This window comes from Motacilla alba, chromosome 3 (assembly GCF_015832195.1).
Source record: "Motacilla alba alba isolate MOTALB_02 chromosome 3, Motacilla_alba_V1.0_pri, whole genome shotgun sequence".
Classification (NCBI taxonomy): Eukaryota; Metazoa; Chordata; class Aves; order Passeriformes; family Motacillidae; genus Motacilla; species Motacilla alba.
In genome coordinates, this window is record NC_052018.1 from 19,136,891 (window position 1) to 19,157,379 (window position 20,489).

General features: G+C 36.5%; 1 protein-coding gene across 20 annotated transcripts in view; it reads left to right on the forward strand.

Moving 5' to 3' along the window:
* The window catches only part of MYT1L (myelin transcription factor 1 like), a 307,215-nt gene that overhangs the window by 246,262 nt on the left and 40,464 nt on the right, over positions 1 to 20,489 (forward strand). For 13 of the 20 annotated variants that reach the window (XM_038132858.1, XM_038132859.1, XM_038132860.1 and 10 more), the window contains 4 exons: positions 824 to 1,060; positions 2,756 to 2,877; positions 3,239 to 3,301; positions 3,800 to 3,868. In XM_038132858.1, coding sequence (XP_037988786.1) covers positions 824 to 1,060; positions 2,756 to 2,877; positions 3,239 to 3,301; positions 3,800 to 3,868 — 491 coding nt within the window. The remainder of the gene's footprint in view (positions 1 to 823; positions 1,061 to 2,755; positions 2,878 to 3,238; positions 3,302 to 3,799; positions 3,869 to 20,489) is intronic. The other 7 variants (XM_038132877.1, XM_038132874.1, XM_038132867.1 and 4 more) reach the window with 1 other exon arrangement.

Below are 20,489 nucleotides of genomic sequence, written 5' to 3' on the forward strand. Positions count from 1 at the left end.
GAGGGATTCTCTATGGGCATTTTTATCTTATTTGTCCTTAGTTTTTAAATTTTGTGTTCCTTTTAAGATACCTTATTTCTCCTTATCTAATGTAATAGTCAACACTTGTTTGTTTCTGCAAAAGAGCCAATACTCATCCCATTTTTCACAGTACCAGTTGTCACAGAAATTGGAACAAATTATTATCAGAATAGATACATGAATTGTTAATACATGTTCATCTGCAGGGAAGGAGCTTTGAAACTTAAATGCATTTCCTCATTGACAAATGGTTTCCAAAAAGACTTCTTTTGGTATCCTACCTCCCTGTTTAATTTTCTGACATAATCTATTCAAGCACTGACTGCTAACGTAAAAGAAAAAAAAGAAACAAAGATTATTTGATGTTAGCTGTTTTTTGTTTCTCTAATCACCCAGATGCATGCCAGGACTGAAAACAAGAATTATGCAGATGTTACCTCACAGGTTACTTCACCTGTCACAGAGTAAATGAAGAACATAAAGGCAATCACCAGAAAATACCTTTAGAGCTTTCTCCTTTGTATTAATCAGATTTTGCACCAATGTGCTGGGTGGCAAGACGGGTACTGAAGACTCTCCCCTTTCCCCCCAAACATCAAATTAGCCATTCAGGAAGAAATCTACTTTAACAGCATTAATGTTGTGTAACAGCATCATGCTATGTGTAGGAGGGGGCTCAATGCTTACAATCTATACAGAAATGGAAAAGCATTTTATCATTCTGCTAGGCAATCAGATTGAAGAAGAGGTAGCAGTTTGCCAGTGTGAAGCTGAATTAACAATATTTTTCTTATTTTGACAGAATCCTGATATGGAAGTCGATGAAAATGGGACGTTGGATCTGAGCATGAACAAGCAGAGGCAGCGAGATGGTTGCTGCACCATTTTGACCCCACTGGAGCCAATGTCTCCACAACGACAAGCCGTGATGAACAACCGGTGTTACCAACTGAATGAGGGTGACTGCTGGGACTTGCCAGTGGACTACACTAAAATGAAGCCAAGTAGGATAGATGAAGATGATTCCAAAGAAATTAATGTATGTCTTTTTCATCTATATAGTTCTTGTTGCAGTCTAATTTTGGTAATTCATTAATTTTCTGGAATTTGGAGGGAAATAGGAAGCAAAATTAGTATGTGACAAAACTGGTGGTTTTCTACAAAAAGGACTTCTTTGCTGGTTAATCTGTAGGACTATATCCTGCTGGCACACATCTGATCTGTGACTAAGTTCCATAAGACAACATTTGAACCATGAATGTGAATCATGTTTTCTAACAGCATCATCTTGTTAACAAATATTTTCTTCAGTAAAGATGTTTTGCTATATCCAGATTATGTTACTCTGTATAAGCAAGTTGACAGAACCATGTGATACTGGGATAATCAGCTCTGAAGACAAGATATTCTCCTGAATTTGAAAACCATAAATGATGTGCTATTTGAAAGCATGTATTACTTAGAAATCAGTTTAAACAAAGCAGCAGAGTATAATGTAAGCTTTCAACAACTATTTCAACTAATCTTCTAGATTACTTCTACGCTCTTGATAGCTCTGTATAAGGGCCTGCATTAATGAAATACTTTTTCTCAAAAATACAAAGAAGGGATATAAGAAATCAGTGTTACTTTTCTACTTACAATACCAAGACAGCAGCAAAACCCTTTAAACAGAAGAGGCAAATAAAGAAACTATGTCAGTGAATTTTTATTGCTTTTCAAAACAGAATAGACAGGACACTGAAGAGGTCTGCTGACAAGGTTCATTGATGCTGCTTTTTTTCTGTCAGGTTTTAACCCTTAGCCATTCTGCAGCTTAAAATCCTGCACTCAATTCAATTTATTTGTTTGAGGACTTCTAGTTGGTTTATAGCTAAAAATTAGGCTAATCATTTGTGTTTAGCACATCTCTTGCCAATTTTAATTAAACCATAAAACAATTCTCAGTATCTTTGAAATATACAATGAAGTGGCATTTTCACTAGATAGCCTGAATGCGTTCTAGCTTTGGTGGTACAGTTTTGCTGTTAATTTCACTGAAGGTGGCAGGAAATCTGTCACTATCAAGGAAATGTGAGGTAAAGCAGCATGTTTTTTCAGAGTAAGAGCTCCCTACTTCTACTATGTTGTTTATAGCACCATCTGCAGGAATCCCTGAATCCCTGCATTCAGCCACTGCATTCCTGAAATAGATAGGTTTGAATTTCTGAGCATCACTAAAGTTAATTACAAATTATATCATTCTGTCTTGCCAGACAGAGCCATTGAGATTCGTCCCATACTGAGATTCTGTATGTAGATGTTAAGATTGCTTCTCTTTCCTCTTTGAGGTGTTCTAAATCCTTAAAAAATGCTATTTAAGATGGCTTTTTGATGCATAAGATACTGCATTTAGTCATCTTTTTTGCCTTCCTTCTGTTGCGCAGTGACTTTAGGGAAAAGACCTGAGTCTTTAGAGAAAAATAATATGACAGCTACAGAAAAAGCTAGATTTTTTTCCTTTTTATTTTTCTAATTAAATAAATTGTATATATCTCATATTGTGAAGTCTTGATCAAAAGAATCAAATATTATTCAAAAGTTTAATATGTGAAAGAATATAAAATAATTTCATTCATTTTCTCTGTCAGAATAGGATAAGAAGGAGATGCCATCTGATGACTCTGCTTTGCATTATTTTGTGTAAGTTGTGACCTTCTCTAGCTGAAATTAATATGTATATATTTGCCTGTAGCCGGAAGATTTGGATCCTTTCCAAGAGGCACTTGAAGAAAGAAGGTATCCTGGTGAAGTCACAATCCCAAGTCCTAAACCCAAATACCCTCAATGCAAAGAGAGCAAAAAGGATTTAATAACGTAAGCATAATGTGAGGTGAAATTATTTATCTCCTTTTAACTTTTTCTCTCTTTGTCTTTTTTTAAACCAACGAATACATATACGCCTTGCAGTATGAGCATGCAACATTTGCAGCATATAAATGTTTCAAACTGCCAGTTAAGTAAAGTGATAAGCTAACGTGTATTTGCTTGTTCTTAATGATGCTATATTGTATGGAGACGCCATTTTCATTTAAACCTGTTCATTTTGCAGCTTTCGATTAGGATGCTTAAAACCCCTTGCAGTCATTGCAGCTAAACTGGAAACAATGAAACTTTTAAAAGTTTTTTTTTAAACATACTTACTATTTTGGCTGTTTTTGTTTTTGTTTGGTGGCAGATGTCCAACACCAGGGTGTGATGGGAGTGGTCATGTGACTGGTAATTACGCCTCACATAGAAGGTGTGACTTCATTTTTTTCATGGTGGATTCTGTCTTTTCAATTTATTGTTTTCAGCTTACCTCAACAATGCTGTCAAAGTAAAACGTTGAACTATGTGTTAACCCTTTGAGTAATATATGTTGATCTTAAAAGCATGCTAATTTGTGTGTTGTATAAACGTCTTTTATTTTTAAATAGATTACTAAAATTTCCAAACTATTCCTTAAGCATTTAAGTAGTTAACCCAGGAATCTCCAATATTTTTGTTATATTTTTCTAGTTCATAGAGAAACAAACAAACAAACAAGAACATTTACAGTATGTAATTTTGGAAGTAATATTGATAACTAAATATATTCAGAGGGTTAACTATATTACAGAATTCAATATTACAGCACTTGCCCCATCGCTTTTCTGCATTACAAACTTTTACTTTTTAATTTTTATGTTGTGTTTGTTTGGGAGTGTTCAGTTAATGAGAAGATTAACATACTTGTATGTCCTGCCATGTCTTACAGTTTATCTGGCTGTCCCTTGGCTGACAAAAGCATTCGGAGTATGCTGGCCACAAGCTCACAAGAACTCAAGTAAGATATAAAGAACAAATATTTTCTTTATAAATATTTATTTGACTGCAAATTGTGTAAAGCTGTAGCAGAAATTAGAAATGCTTTCTGGAGAGCTGCTGCAGAAGGGGCTGATCCTGCTTGGAACATGTATTGAAATCTCTAGAAATTCCATACAGGGGGGCTCTACATAAGTCTGTTGACCTAGTATGTCCTTTTGTGTGTCTGTTAAGTGACAGGGATGGACAAAAGACAGAACTTCTGGAATTTCATCTTAATGTTTGAATTCCTTTTCAATTTTTTTTCTGAACTTTGAGTTTGCTAGTTAGAACAGAAAATTCCTATACAATTAGACTGATGAAACACTTCTGATTACACAAGCAATAAAGCATTGCAATTTCTCAGACACAGTTGGAGGGAGAACAATTTGGTTTTCCCAAACACTTGCATAATTTTCCCCAGGTTCGTATCATTGCTACCAGCCTAATGCATTTTCTCATGTGACTATGTTTTTTTTTAATGTTTACTTAGTTATCCCCTGCTTGAAATGGGTTCTTTACCATTCCTTTCACTTCTTTGGAGTAACAATTTTGAACTATGAATGTCAGAGAATCATGAGACTTAGCTTTGCTCTGTCTTCCTGCACATATGCTCTACTGCAACTCTGTGTGGAAGAACTATAGCATTTATTAGTGCTATGAAAAGGCGGTGCTCCTGAGCTGGTAATTTGGTTAAGATGGAAAAATTTTCACCAGAAATTAGGAAAATTCAGTAGGGAAAGTATGAATGGATAGCACAAGCTGCCATACTGCTTAGCAGTATTCTGTTTTTACAGTACGCTTCTTGAATTCAGTACATACGCTGATTAAAAAAATCCCAAACAACTCTTGATGTAAACTATGAGAAAAACAAGAAAGCAAGCATGAGAAAACTGCTGGAGTAAAATTGGTCTCAAGTTTTACTTAATTTAGTTTAGCCAGAGGTAAACAATACATGCAAAATTTACAGCTGATTTCCCACAAAGTAAAAAATAATGTTTTGCAACTATCAGTTTAGGTCATGACGATATATGCTGCCAGAAGAATATGTGATATGCAAAAGGGGATGTAAATAAGATCAGAGAAAACATTTAAGTATAAGCAGAGAAAAACATATGCACCTCATAGAAACAGATTTGGACCTGGATTTTTGGTTGGGATGGGTCAAATGGTAGAAGTTTGACGAAATGTGAATGCATAAGCAAAACACAGTCAAGACTCTTGAGGCAGCGTGAATATTTTAAGCAAACCCTTTTTAAGGTTTCTACTTATCTTAGGAAGCTGTTTCTGAATTACTTCATCTCCTCTCCTTTTCTCAAACATCTTCAGTCAAGGCTACCTGGAAGAAACCAGGAAGAAAAATATCCCAAAACACCTAAACTTGAGATCCCGCTTCTATGTCATGCCACTCTCTCTACTTATGTCAAGTTTTTCCTAAGCAAAAAGCAAGATTAAGTTAAAGTAATATTTTTTAGATTTAAAATCTATTACTACTTATTCATTAGCATAAATTAATTTAATTTATCTAATTAATAATAATTTAATTTATAATTCATTTAGCAGTTATCATTATACCAGTTGAACACATAAAACTCTGTTAAGTTTCAAAATGACAGAATTTTAAGCAGGCTTACTTAATTCTCCTTTGTATTTGCACTATTCTTTGTTTTCTGATCATAGATTTTTCCACAGGATAACAAAGCAAATCATTGCACAGGGCAGATAGTAATCATTGCTTAAGCAAGTAATTAATTTCTTCTCTTTTCCTTTGTTATCCCGTGCGAGGCCTTGTCTGTTATTCACTCCAGTTTTCTCAAACTGCCTTCTGAAGATACACCTATTCATTCACTCACACATTTGTCACCACCATCACATCTGAGTGTTTCTTGGTAAATTTAGTTATTTAGTTATAAAACAAATTTTTTTATCTGCAGTTATACTCTGAAGTAAATAGGGTTGGTATTATCCTCATTTTAAACCAGAAATTTAGGTATATAATTTTGATTGCTCACTTGGATACTTTTAGGACTCAATTTGTCAGTTCTTCACACTGTAGAGAACTGTATGTGTTCAAACCCTTGAATTTGCTTGGAGTTATGGGAATTTAGCAGATCTGTGTAATGTAATCCCTTTGTGAAGAGGGATAAACTCTGCCAAAAAAGCAAGAGAGTCCAGTTCCAGAGCAGCCATACTGTCCTTTCTCCTATCCCAAAACTCTAATCAGTTCCAGCTTCCACTTGGCCCATTTACTCTGTCCTGTTTTCCTTCATTATTTTTTTCTACATTGTTCCCTGTCTCAAGATCCCTTGTCTGATCAGCCCATCTCCTGCCTTCATCACATTTATATTTTTATTGTCCTCTGTCTCTACATCCTGTGAAGTTGGTACAGAGACAGAAATAAAGCATCTTAGCATTTCCCACATACATTTGAAAGCAGGGAAGTAGGAGTCCTATGGATGGCAGCATCCTTTACACAGCTCTGATTTATGCTCTTGTTCTCTGCTTAAGATGGAAGAAGATGTGATCATGTAAATGTAACGTGCATGCACAAAGCAGCTAAACCAAAGCTACATAAGAGGATTTGATTTTGAAATTATTGCACTGTGAAATACTTCATTTACATTGTGTGTGAGGTCTGGGAGTACAATTTGCTTGTTTCTAAAATGAGGAAGCAGAAGCTGAAAAGAAGCAGAAATTCCATAATATGGGATACTACTGGCCATCTGTCAGGCCACCAGCCACCATGGGGCATTTTGGTGTCTGCTCTATTGCCTGGGCTGCTGTCGTAGCAACAGCAGTAGAAGCTTTAGTGATCTGCATGGACTGGCACCAGGAGGAGATGGGGAACATAGCTGGGATGTTTCACACGTATTTGCTGACAGCAGAAGAGTAGTGAGAATCAGTAACCTTGGCTCCTGCCCCAGGCTGTAAATGGAAATGTATACACATTTTTTACCTATAGCCCAAGCTAAGATCCCTTCTGTATTTTCCCTACCAGTCTGTACTGTTCTCATCTCTTCTTCATCTTTTATTCCTTGTTCTGGTTTTCAATGTAGTTTTTTCCATTCTTCCCTAAAGACTTCAACCTTTGTAAAATTCTTTGCAAATACTTGTTTAATGTACAGGGTACAGAGAACAATTGATAGTGTAGTAGAAAAACTGATAGAGCAGCATAGGAATCATGTTTCTGGACTGCATAATTTGGAAGGATTTAATACTTTTATGGCTTTACCATCAAATCAAATATCACATTTTACTGATACATTACCTCTTTGTGTGTATTTTACAACACATACAAATAATTTATAAGGTAGCTTCCTAACTGGAATTCTGCTAACACAGATTTTTTTTTTTTGTATCCCAACTAAAATACAAAATAGCAGACACTTAAAATAATATTCATTAATAACATAATTCATATAATATTCACAATCAAAATAATATAAGAATCCTACAACGTTAGAGAAATATTTTGCTTAACAATCATGCTTATTGTATTGCCTTTCGAAATTGTGGCTCCAAGATTCCAGTGTTCCCATTTCCTGTCTCTCAGAATAATTACGTTGCAACTTTCAGTTAAATTGTTCCAGGGTCAGTCAGCATAATTATTCCTTACCACCCATGCTTCTCATCTGTAAGGGTTCTTTCTCAGGTTTACCATGCAGATTACACAATTTTTCATTTTCGCCCAAAGCTCAAATAGAAAAGTGAGAGCTTTTGTATTGAGCATAGTTTTTCAACAGACTAAAGCAGTTACAGCTCTCAATATATTCTGCTTTAATTCTCAGTTACTTATGCTGATTAAAAAAAAAAAAAAAAAAATGGGGGGGGTTGGCAGGACAGCCTTAAAGCTGTCTGGAGAAATCAATATCTGGCAGGGAACCAAACTTTTCCAGTATTAATATTTTGGTTATAGTACTTGTGAAAAGCAACTAATTTTTAAAGGACCTAGGAACACTCTATTGATGAGTAAAGTTAACTATGATGGGAAAGCAGTTAACAGCCCACCCGGTGACATCTACCAATATTAAAGTATTCGTAAATTAAATTCAGTGTGATCTTACCAAGGAGCCTTTTCTTATCAGTTTTCTTTATTCAGTCTTTATCATAGCAGGTTTTTCTAACAGTTACGATTACTTCTAACCTCTAATACCATTGTGGAATTATAAATACTGTTAAAAAACAACATTTTCAAGCACTTTAAATCTTATTCAAAACAAGTAAAAAAAGCCTAAACAATCCAAAGCTAGAATTAATTTTTGTTTTAAAAGGACACATTTTGTTCATCAGTAAATCAATCCCAATTAAAACACAGCTGACCAACTGTGAGAATTTCTACTTTGTGTCCTGTCAGTGTGGGAACCTAAAAACACAATTATCAGAGAGTCCCAGAAAGTCACAAACTTATTTCTCCTTCGTGCTACTTTGATGTAAAGATAACCACAGTTTTTCCAAGGTCATTGATATATATATACACACATATACGTATATACTCAATGTATATAGGTAACTAAGTGTTAGCTTGGTCTGCTGTGGAACTAAATATCCCATCCTCAACATCTACCCTTGTCTTGGGTCAGTTTTCTGCCTGCTATTGCCTATTCTGAAGAATCTGATTCTTGGGAAGAATTGCAGTTCAACCAGGTGTCTTCAAGTTTGGATACCTCCTGATACTGTTGCAGTATGCCCAGTCTTTCAGTTCCAAAGCATCTGTGTGGATTTTCTTGTTTTCTGTGGTGGATGTCTTTTGGTATTCCCTATGGAGGGAGGAGTGCAGCCTCCTTTCCCTCACTATAATGAAGCCTGAGAGCTTTTGTTTCCCACATCTCTTCTTAAGTCTAAGTGATGAGCTCAGTCTATTTTTGCATGTTCTCCCCAATAAAGTAAGAGTTGGAATTTCTGTTCCTCCATCTTTTTTTCCCCTGTCATTCTGCCACGGTGATTTCCATATTCTTGGTGATCTTCTACTCTTTCTCGTAACTTCCTTTCACTCCTCTCTCTGTTCCCAGAAGTGTCACCCTGGCAGTGTTTACATAGAAAAGTGAGCTTCTCTGAAGCTCTCCCTGTTAGCCATGATTCTTCTTGAAAAACAATTCCATGCAGTACAGGGTTTTTGTGACAGAAAGCTATCCTTACCTCATACTTCTAGGGAAAGTAGATATATCTTCTATATTACTATATTATCTCTTATTTATTTCTACTGATGTGATTTTACTGCTACTTGCTCAGCAAGAACTGAGAAGAGGAGGCATCCTCCCAGAAATGGAGAAACTTCTGTTGTTTTTATTCTGATGAATAAAAAAATAAAATATTACTGGAAAAGAGTAGTATTTTCCTCCTTGCTGTAGGCATCTGGTAAAAAAATAGGCCTTTTCAAATATAAATTTAAAATGCAGAGACAAAAATAATTATTAGGATATATTAGTAAAACACCACGGGATCATTTCCCTCTTTAGATAGGTAACCACATTATTCTTGGACATTGACCAATGCCTGTACTATTTTAAACCTTGATAGCTCTCCCAAAACACACTCACTTTGTGTACTGAAGCCAGTTATTCCTACAGAATTCTGTTTACCTGCTGGAGTGAATTCTCCGCCTACATCCTGTGTTTTCCACTTGAGGTGTTTCTGATGTTCAGTTCCTGGATATGCATTTGTTATTTCATCTGAAAAGATGAAATCCCTTGCCTTGCCTTCCCTTTCCCACCTTTCCCTTTCCCACTTTTCCTATTGAGATTACATCTGTCCTCCTTTAAGAATGCAGCAATACTGAGACCCATTATATAGTTTTCACTCACTTTTATCTTAAAAAATTACTCTTTGCTACAATAGAAATAATAATTTCCATTCCTATTATCACCTTTTTAATCCTGTTGTTTATGTCTTTTTTTTTTCCTACATGGAAACGTTATAGAAATTGTCATTACAGTTTTTCTTGAATACTAAGGTTGTTAAACCTAGTAAGTAATCTTGTGTTAAGTTGAAATAATCTTTTGATGCTAAGTATGTATCCTTTAACTCTGCAGACACTTTTTGAAATTCCTCGATGCTTTAGCTAACTTTTGTATAGGAAATGTGATTGCAAGGACCAGATGTGATGTATTTGGAGAAATGCTAAAAAGTGCTTGAGTGAGCCATTTGTAAATGATAGTGTTTTATTAATTTATCTGTAATGTTGTGGTTAAAAAAACTGAACAAACTGTAGTTTTTTATGTGTTCTTAAATTGCAAGTTAGTGTGCTAGTCTAATTTAAATTATTAAAAACAAAACCAAGGAACATAGATCCCCAATTATTTGTTCACCTATAAGGAATAATCTTTCCCATTTTGCTCAACAATCCTTGGGCCAAGTGAAATTAGGAGTCTTATGTGGTTTCAGTGGGTTTTTTTTGCATTTTTGTTTCCTGTATTTATTGCAGATTTCCACTTGGATACCTTATCTTTGATGGCAGCATGCATGCCTGGCCAGAACAGAACACCTTGGGCTCTGTTCCTGCACTTCTCAATACTCAAATGGGCACTGTAGGTTATACCTAGCATTTCCAACCTCATGTTGTGTGGTGTTATGATAATGTCCTTTGTATAGAAACCCATCATCTGCAGCAACCTCATCTCTGTAGTCGCAATAAGTTTTACATATGGAAGTGGCTGGGCTTTTTCTCTGTTAGAATAACTCATTCAGACTCTGGTAAGGTTGAGTCATTCCATTTTTCTCGCTTAAGTTTGTCAACTTTTGTCTCAGAAATGGAAAACACTTGGGTTTTGTTTACATAAGACCCTTCATCATTGTTTTCATTACTCAGAGGTAGTCTTAAAAGCATGTACTCTCTAAAAAGCTCCTTAAAAGCCATCTGCATTTCAGTATCTCTGATGCTGTGAAATGTTCCATGCAGGCACAAAATTGTTTGCATGAAGCACCTTGCAGAATCAGTGCCTTAGTAAGTTGTCAATACTATGAAATGCTCTGAAATGAGAGGCTTCCTTTGCATAGTGGTATCTACAACAGCCAAACAGTTCATGGCCTATTTCTTTATGTGCTTAATTATTCAAAACAAAAGATAACAGTAGCTTGTATTTTTTTACTGTTTGGATTTGAGTCAGTATTTAAAACCATTTGCCACTCAGTTATTACCAAAATAGTCTCAATTCAGATGAACAATCACTGAATTAGAGTAATTCTTTCAAAGCAACCAGTATGACCTAAAGAGTCTTCTTTTTTAGAAGAAGGGTGGGCAACCACATCCCTGCACCTTCTATATGCCTAACTTTGAAATTGGAATTCAGTGTCTGCAATACCAACTTAGGCAGTTCTGAAGATACATTCCTTAGTTCCTAGCTCTTCACTAATCACCAAATATTTCAGTGTGAATGTTTGTTTGATGGTTTATTTTTATTTTCAAAACTTTTCTCTTGTTGGTCATTCTAGTGGCATACTGTGCAGTTTCTAAGCAACTATTCTGAGGAGCACTTAATTGTGATTAATTATAAATGAATTTGTTTAGCTGTGTTAATATGCCCAATGAATCTCTCTAAGGCCTTCTTGTCTTGGAGTTTTTCCATTTGTACAGTTGCCTCTGTCTTCCTTGGGTTTGGTCATACTTCTTTGTCATTGAACTTGTCCTACATAATTAATCTCATTCAGCCTGGCATTTTGCTTGTAATCAATTCAAGGGTCTTTTCTTTGGCACAATTTGATAATTGTGCAGACTCCCATTGTGGTGTTGATCATTTTTGCTTCAAGTCAACAGATCATAACCAATTGCTCATTCCATCCAGATCTGCAAAGATCTGCAACATGATGCTGTGGTATATCCCAAGTGCTGAGGTGATCCCTATGGGAAGTTGCATAAACTATACAGTTGCTAAAAGGGGAGTTAAAAATGCAGTGTTTTGCGCTTTCTGTGTTTGGTCAGACTTGCCAAAACCCTTTAATATACACCTCAAAATAAAAGTAATTTTGTCACTTTAAGTCCTAAACATGATTGTCCAGATCCTCGGTTGGTGTAAATTAGCATAGCTCTGCTGCCTTTGGAAGAGTTACGCTAAGATACAACAGTGATGATCTGGGCAGATGCCCTCAGCTACTCTCTTGGGTTAGCATTCATGTTTGATTGCCTTATTTAAATTTTTTGAAGTTACAGAATTTCTTGCATTATTTGGTTTCTTAAAATGGCCAGTTGCTAACTTGATTATGTGGTGTCTGTATCTGCACAGTAACATCTGATTTTGCCATGCAGTTAAATTCATCCCTTTACTTTTATCTCAGTGCTATTGGGACTTTATGTGGCACACATTTTTTGCAGCACTATAGTATCTATATCAATGTTTTAAATCTCTAAAATATCCCATATCCCTCATAAACACCTCATCATAATCTTCTTTTACAATATTTTTGTATTCCCAGTAAGTGGAATTTACATTTGCTCATCTGCATGTAAAAACTGCTTTTCTACCCTAACACACACAGAATTTCCTCTGCTTCAAAGTCTGTTGATTTCTCTCCTTCCACAGATAACAACACTATGCTCTTTCAGCATGGCCTCAGTTGTGTGAAACAACCTTAAATTTTGAGGAGTACTTTACCACTGGCCATCATTGATTATTTTTGTATGCTTGACTGTGCTTGCACTGTTCTCAGCTTCAGCAGTACATGTTTTCTGTAATAAGGAGGCAGAGGATTAAAGTATAAGTACACTACTATCATTAGGTATTATTTTTTGACTGTGGAAAACAAAAGGGAAAGAGACAGATCCTTAAAAAAATGAACCTGAATAAATTATATTTAAGATGTAGTTTCCAGAGTTAAAAGATTGACATAGTTTCATTCAAATAATGAGCTGTAAAGTAGTCAGTCAGAGTGATATTTAAAGTGATATTTAATTTATTCTTCAGGCTTCAGAGTTAACAGTACACCGAGATGAACAGAACCTAGTTTCCAAATTTTCAGACTGCAAATTAATGGGAATGTCATTATGAAGGCATATGATCAGTTAAAAGAACTATAATTTATTCAGAAGAGATTACATGCCCAAGTATTTTTCTTCTGTATTAAATAGGAAAAGAATCAAAACATACAGATGCAGTTTGTAAGAAAACCAAGTTATAGACTTTCTTTTCTTTTTTACAGGTAGAAAACTATTTTTTTCTAGGCCAGTGTGGCACTTTTCTTCAATACATGGCGCACACCAAAAGTATTCTAAAGAAGAATTACAAAATCACAACTTACTGCTTTTACCAGTAAAAGTAGGAGCTTAAGGGGTTTTTTGTTTCCTTGTAGAAACTGATGATAGCTAAAAGAAATAAAATGACCCTGCTTTAAAGGCAATCTATTGAATGCTGAATTCAGAGTTTAATAGGTAAAAAACGTTAGTTTTTGACTCTATGACTGGAATCCCTATTTCAGTAATGAATCAGACATGATGTCAGACAATAGGTAAAGAATAAAAAAAATCTTAATTATTTCTTTAAAAAATCTGTATTTTTTTCTTTTAAATCCTAGAGTTATTCTTTAATGAGGAGCGAACTCAGTAACTGCTGACCATTTCACAAATAAGTTTTAATTTAAAAGCTGTTAATGTTGGTTATGCTAGACACAGCAGAGAAAAATGTTTTGTTCCTGATGAATAAGAGTTGTAAAAAAATTAGAGGAAAAATCTTCAGGGGAATCATAAAAATTAATATGAAAATAACTGAATAATTTTTAAAAATGATAGCTCATGGGTTTCTCCTCAAGGCTTCTCCAGGAACCATTGTAGGTGGTTTGTTTTCCTCTGATGCACTAGTCAAGCAACATCTGTCAGGAAAGCGTAAGTATTTTCTATAAGTATAGGTATCATGAAGGAGAGACAAGAGCCTTGCTTTTGAATAACACCAAATACAACTTTTGTGGCTTGAGTGTGAAGAATCCAAAGGAATAAAATCATTAAGAATTTTTTTCTTTACTTTTTTAAACCAATTAAGGTTTATTCCTCAATATTCCCATTCACAGAAAAAGTCCTTTAATGGTTCTAATTTTTTTTTTTCTTTTTTACTGAGACCTAATCTGAAATATTTTTAAGTGATAGAATCATAGAATCACAGAAAGGTTTGGGTTGGAATGGACTTTAAAAATCATCTAGTTCCAACCCCTCTCCCATGGGCAGGGGCACCTTCCACTAGACCAGGTTACTCAACAGCATCCAACCTGGCCTTAAATATCTCCAGGGATGGGGCATCCACAGCATCCCTGGGCAACTGTGCCAATAGAACATTTCCCACTATCTTTAGCAGGCTTCAGATCCAAGATTATGTCCTGCATCTTTGAAGAGCTTTCCCTAAGTAATGTTTTTAATGTTTTTAATGGAGTGAGAACAATATTACAAGGCCAAATTCCATGTAGAGTTTGCAGTTTTTCCATTTGACAAAACCAGTTTCAAGTTGATACTGTCATAGACAGAGTCCTATCACTATTCATTTATAAAGAAAAGAGTATTTTTTAAAGTTTAATTATTCAAGCATTGGTAAGGAAGTTCTTAACTTTTGTTGAAATCTATTTGATACAATAAACCTCTGTAAATTAAAAATTCTTTATATTCAGTGTAAAATTTTCTGCAAATTTTGTATGCAAAACTATTATCCAGAATGCTATATTTAATAATAATGTAACTGATTTTAATTTTGTTTTTCCAAATTTTTGTGTTAACTCCACCGAAGCCAGAGTAAATGCTGCCGATTCAAAAATTGTAATAAGTAAACACATCAGGACCACATGTCTCAAATTTTTGCAAAATTTTTGTGAATGTTAATGTACCACAGATGAGATGTGTTCATATCTTCATTTAAGGTCTTACGTAATCAAGAACATTCTCAAAAATATTTTTATTCCATCTTAAAATTCAAAAGGAAGTGGGATTGTCTTAAAGGCTAAGAAAAACTTCTTTTTATGTGTTCATGTCAATGAAGATACTTCCATTCAAAGGTAAAGTAAATGTCATGAATAAGATACTTATCCAAGCGGTGATTTTTCTTACAAACTTCTCTCACCATGAAAAGGGGGAACAATGGATTACATTCTGTGCAAAAGATACAGTTGACAACTATGAGTACTGGGAAGTGGCAGTCTGTGAGAGACATTTCTGTAAAATGTAGTTTGCTGGATAACTTATTCCACAGTTGACCTTCCTGTGATCCTGTATTCATCTTGAAATTAGTGTTTTTTCTCTGTCTGAATGGGTGCTGAGTAGAATTATACCTGTCTGTACTTCATGCAAGAAGGTTAATGAAGATGTTCATCTTCTGTGTCATGTATAGCTGAGGATCCCAAACTTGGAGCTAATCAAAACAGAGAATTTGTGTTGCAGCTAGGTTCCTGCCCCATGTGATATTCTTCCTGCCCCATGTAATATTCCTTGGCAAGGGGCTTTTATCTTTTATTTAGCAGGAATGGTTACAAGGATAGTGATTTATTAAAAAATATTTTGGCAGAGTTTGACTAGAAGATGTAAATATTCACTCTGATAATTGAAAGTTTTGGTTCTTCCTCACTAGCCTGGAAAAAGAAAAGTATTAATCAAAGTTTAGACAAGGTCTGTATCAACACTAACCAAGTCAATTAGAAATCAGAGTAAGGAGTAGTAAATACATGCTCAGTGTTATTTGACTATAAGCACCTGAAACAGGAAGTGGTTTTGGAAGAGAAGTTTATTGCTTTGAGAAAATCAGAGGGAAACCTTCTTGTAAAAGTAATGTAAGGCAAAGTTAGCATCTCACTGAGAGCTGCTTTTCTACCTCGGCAGTACATGGGAGCTGGGAGTCCTGAGGTACAGCAGAGCCCGAGCACTGCGTGCAGCCACACGGGGCCATTGTCCTGTGCAGCCCTTTATCCCTGCCTGGAACCTCCAAGCTCCCTGCACTGTGCAGCTGCTTGGGAAACTATTCCTGCAGCTCCCAGACTGCAAACCTGATGTAGCTCTTCTGTGAGATGTTTACAGTATAAACCCAGCTTGCACTGCCTTGTCCTATGGGAGTTGCAGTAGTGGGAATTGTACAGAAGCATGGACTTTCTGCCTTTGTTAACTTTGAGGAGAAAGTAAGGAGGGCCAAAGTAAAAAAAGACACGAGAGCACATCCCATTACAATGAAAAGCACAATTTATTCTCAAGTGCTCTACTTAATGATACCTTGAAACATTCATCTGGAGCTGGAATTATTACTTAAGAGCCGTTCGATACAGTCTCAGATTCCAACAGAAAAATGAAGAGTTTAGCTTGAAACAGTTCTAACAGTCTTATCAGAATTTCCTGTCCTCACTGAAGGGATATCTCCTTTGTTCTCATAATGTGCAAACTGCCTCATCCACTCTGACAGGTTAGGGTGAAATGACACCAATTTCAGGTTACTGAATACTGTACTAAAAGCTCTGTTGTTTCTTTTACTGCTACCCAGACAGCTGCAGCATCCTTTCAGGGGGAACAGGAAACTCCGAAGCAGAGTCAGATGGATGCCCAGAGTAGAAGCTGAGAGTATTATCTCGGGTACACAGTCTCTCTCTCTGATCAGGATGTTTGTTGTGATCCACTTCATCTACCTTACTGAGAATTTCTGAGCATTCATTAACTCTGGAAGCTGGACTTCAAAATCATCACTTTCAGTTGTTGAGAAGACCACATACAAATACAAAGAAATACACGAATATTTTGAATATATAAAACTATATGATAAATTTGCTGATGGTTGAAAGTTGAACTATGCAGAAGGGACTCGAATCAAGGGAAAATGATAGTGCATGATGTTTCTGGAATAGATTCTCTAACTAAGGGCTGCATCTGTACTGCCAATAGAAGGCCAAACAGTATTCTGTCTGGTATAGCTTTTAAGATGCATTATAGAATTATAAAATCATGTAGCCAAGGGTATCCAAATGTTAGCTAGTCTAAGCTCCTGCTCAGAACAAGTCCAGTTGGAATAGGTTGCTCAGGACCTTGTCCAGTCAAGTTGTGTTTTGCCAAGTTTAGAGTTCCCGCAACTATTCCAGTGTTTGACCAGACTGATGCTTGGTTGCTTTTTTTTCATTTATAATAAATTGGTTTTCCCATGCTGAATTTTATCCATTTATTGGCTGTGCTTCAGCTGTGCAGCTCTGAGAAAACGTCTGTTCTACTTTCATCACACCAACCCGTTAGTATTCACAGACAGCAGCAGAATTCCCTTACACTTTTCATAAGAATGAGCAAGCTAACTTCCTCGGTTTTGGATATCAAGTCCTTCAGGCCCAAAACCATCTGGCAATGTCTTGTAGCAGTGCAAGCCTGCACCTTAGTGTTTGTGGTTCTGAGAGTGCTGGGAAGAAAATTGTACCTTCCTAGGTGTTAGTTCATTACATCTGGTTTGTCTGCCCAGTGTCTACCAGCGGAGTCTAGCTCGAGGCAATAGGATGGAATGGTTGTAGGGATGCATAACTGTGGTAATGCCCAAGTGTCCTCCTTGCAGACAGGTTCATAACTAGACTCTCACTAGGGATTTTTCCCTTCAGTATGAATTAAATATGCTTGCTACGTGTCTGAGGTAAGTTAGCACTCAGTGTGGAGCATGAATCCTAAGTCAGCCACATGAAAAATTAGAGCAAGTCCAAGAGGGTTTCAAGAGTCAGTATAAAGTCACACAGAAAATCAGTAACAAAACTGGATTTCCCTTAACTGCACTGTTCATTAGCCTTCTTACTAGACTAGACTGCCTCTCACAGTCTGATATAATTCACACTCAGTATTTTCATATTTCTTCACTTAGGCTTCTGACAAATGTTTTTAGGCCTAGAGGGGAAAAGCTGCTTGTTTTCATGAAATGAAAACTGGAGTATTTTGCTCACTTGCTGTAGATGCTTCAGTCCAAAATAGAAAGTAGTGTCTCTGCTTTATCTGTCTGGGAAAGTGAAACTCTTGAGTTTGCTCCCTTTATCAAAGTGTTAGCCTGTCCCTGTCACCAGATGATAGATGTTTCCAGACAGAAACACAGACATGCAGAAAATATGTAGAAGTCCATCTAGTGTAAGGAACTTCATGCTGCAATAGCACTTCTCAAGGTTACAAATGAGCACAATGCAGTGGCCGCATGTGGAGCAAAACAACTCTCAACCTTAAGATGCAGTTAGTCACCTAAACATTTTACACAAAACTATTATTTTTACCTTACCTTTCTGAAAGTACACTGAAAATCATCTTTTTCATTGCTCTTTGGAAATGGGAGTATAAGGAAAAAGCTGTTAATAGTGAAGAAAATCCCAGCCCATTACATTTTTTTGTCACTTGAATTATTTTAATGGGCTTGGGGTTTTTATGCAAACATCTTAGCCCTCGTGCTGCCCAGGATATATTTCCCAGAGAAGTCACAGATGTTTACAATCCTATTGATTTGTGGCTTTGTGGCTTTGCCATAATACTAGGCTGAGAGAACTCACATTAGAGGCAGGAATCTAGCTTCTTTCTTTATTCTATAGGTCAAGAAGTATTTTGTAAGCTTGGTCTTTCATACTTATATTAGATACACCACTTTGAAGAAGGACATATAAATTGGAATTTCTTCATGCTCTTTTTCTTTCCATCCTTCCCACTCAGCCTTTTTTTCCTCCCCATACATTTGATCCAACTCTCTCCTTTCCTGTGATCTTGTAGAATCCTTCTCTTTGTTGTTTGGGCATGCACAAGTTGAACAAGAGACAGATAAATAGAATAGCTAAGGAAGGGCTATCATTGTCTTGTGCCCAATCTCCTACCAACAGCTTCGGTGGATTGTTAAGGCCACAGACTACATGAAATCTGATAATCTTTTTTTCCTCTGCTTGTAGCAATCCTCATCTGATAGCTTGTCTCAGCATCCCTTCCTGTGATGCTGACCTTTTTGAGTATTCGAGATTCATAGATTTGGAAGCCATTCCAAACCTCCAGGAAACTCACAGGAAGTGACAGCTTCAGGGTCATACTGCAGTGCCCATCTTGTTAATTGCTTCAGACCCCTTGTTAATTGCTTCACCTAGGGCAAGATATACAAAGCACAAAAAAGCAGAGCATGGGAGAGGCAGCAGCATAGAGATGAAAATTAAATAATTACTCTATTTATAATTTTAAGGTTTTCAAGGTAACCAGCAGGTTACTGACTATAATGTATATTTCTTACCAGGCAAAAATTACCTAGTTTAAAGAGTGAATTTTCAAATTCTCAACATTCAGCCTAATTTTAATTTAATTTTGAGCTAAAACTCCGAATTTCATCATAAACAGAAAAGTTAAGGTGGGTTATATGAGCTTTTGAAGACACCTTTTAAAGTGAAGAATACCAAATGTTATACCTGTGTTACTGCCTTCAAGTGCTTCATTTGGACCCATTGTCACATGCAGGGAGCTATAGAAATCATGCCACTGGCTATTCTGCAAACCTGGAGCAATCCTGCTGTGCAGTGATGGAGTGGCAGATATTCTTGCGAGGCTTGGTGGTTCCCATATTAATAGACCAACCAGGAGTAGGACATTCTTCTTCAGAGACAAATGTGTCCACATAAATTTACTGAAAAAAAACCCAGGTGGGGTTTTGATTAGGTTTTTTTTGGCGTCTTTTTTGTTTGGTTTTTTTGGGGGGTTTTGGTTTTTTTTTTGAGCACAAGCTTACAGCAGCATTAGTAGGAGACAAGAGAATCTGCATGACTTTGTTCATAGTTGTAGGGTATGATCTCTTAAGGCTGTCTTCTCCTGCATTTTTCTCTGTGCCTCCATCATTTTATGTTATTCCTTCACATACTAATGAAGCTTTTTTCCAAAGGCTGAGCTGTTGGAAATGAACATTTGAATTTGCATATGTTGGAACTGATTCATGCCTGGTGCCAGGAAGTGCTCTCTGCTGCAGGGAGGGGATCTGCAGCTGCCCGGTGCTGCCTCCAAGGCAGGCGATGCTGGCAGGAGAGAAAGCGTGGGCAAGGTGCCCAGGGGGAGAACTGATTCACAGCTTCCCCCTGGCAGCTTCTGAGCACAGAGCACCCCCTGGGTAGTGCACAGAAGCTATTTCACATTAGGCACATACCCTGCCTTTGGCAACTGGCATGTTAAGGGGCTATGTGCTGATGCTAGATGTGAGAACAGCGGGCAGCATGTCATGGCACTTGCTGCTGGGAAGCTGGGAAGTCCCAACTGGTAGCAAAAGAGGCAGCATGCAGAGGTGGTAATGGAAGGCACAGGAATATTTTTTCTAAAGCAATATAATTAATTTAAACTCACTGTGTGTATCTGTGCATTGGAGTGCACAGTAATATTTTATGTGCCAGCATGATGCATTTTAGCCTTCTTATAGGAAAATGTATTTCAGTGTAATTAAAAAAACATATCATGTTCTTTGTCACCCCCACATAGTTCAAAAAATGCAGAAGTGCAATACAGATAACAGCATCAGCTAAGGACAGAAAAAAATAATATATGCAGAAAATCAGGGAATTAATTAAATTGTACCAAAGGAGAGGAGTATGCAGTCAGCACACCCCAGTTCAGAACCATTCAGTTGGTGGGGATTTCTAGAGGCAAAGAGAAAAAGACAGAGTAATCTCGCTGCAGAGATAAAAGAGACTGAAGTTACTCCATGAAGCCT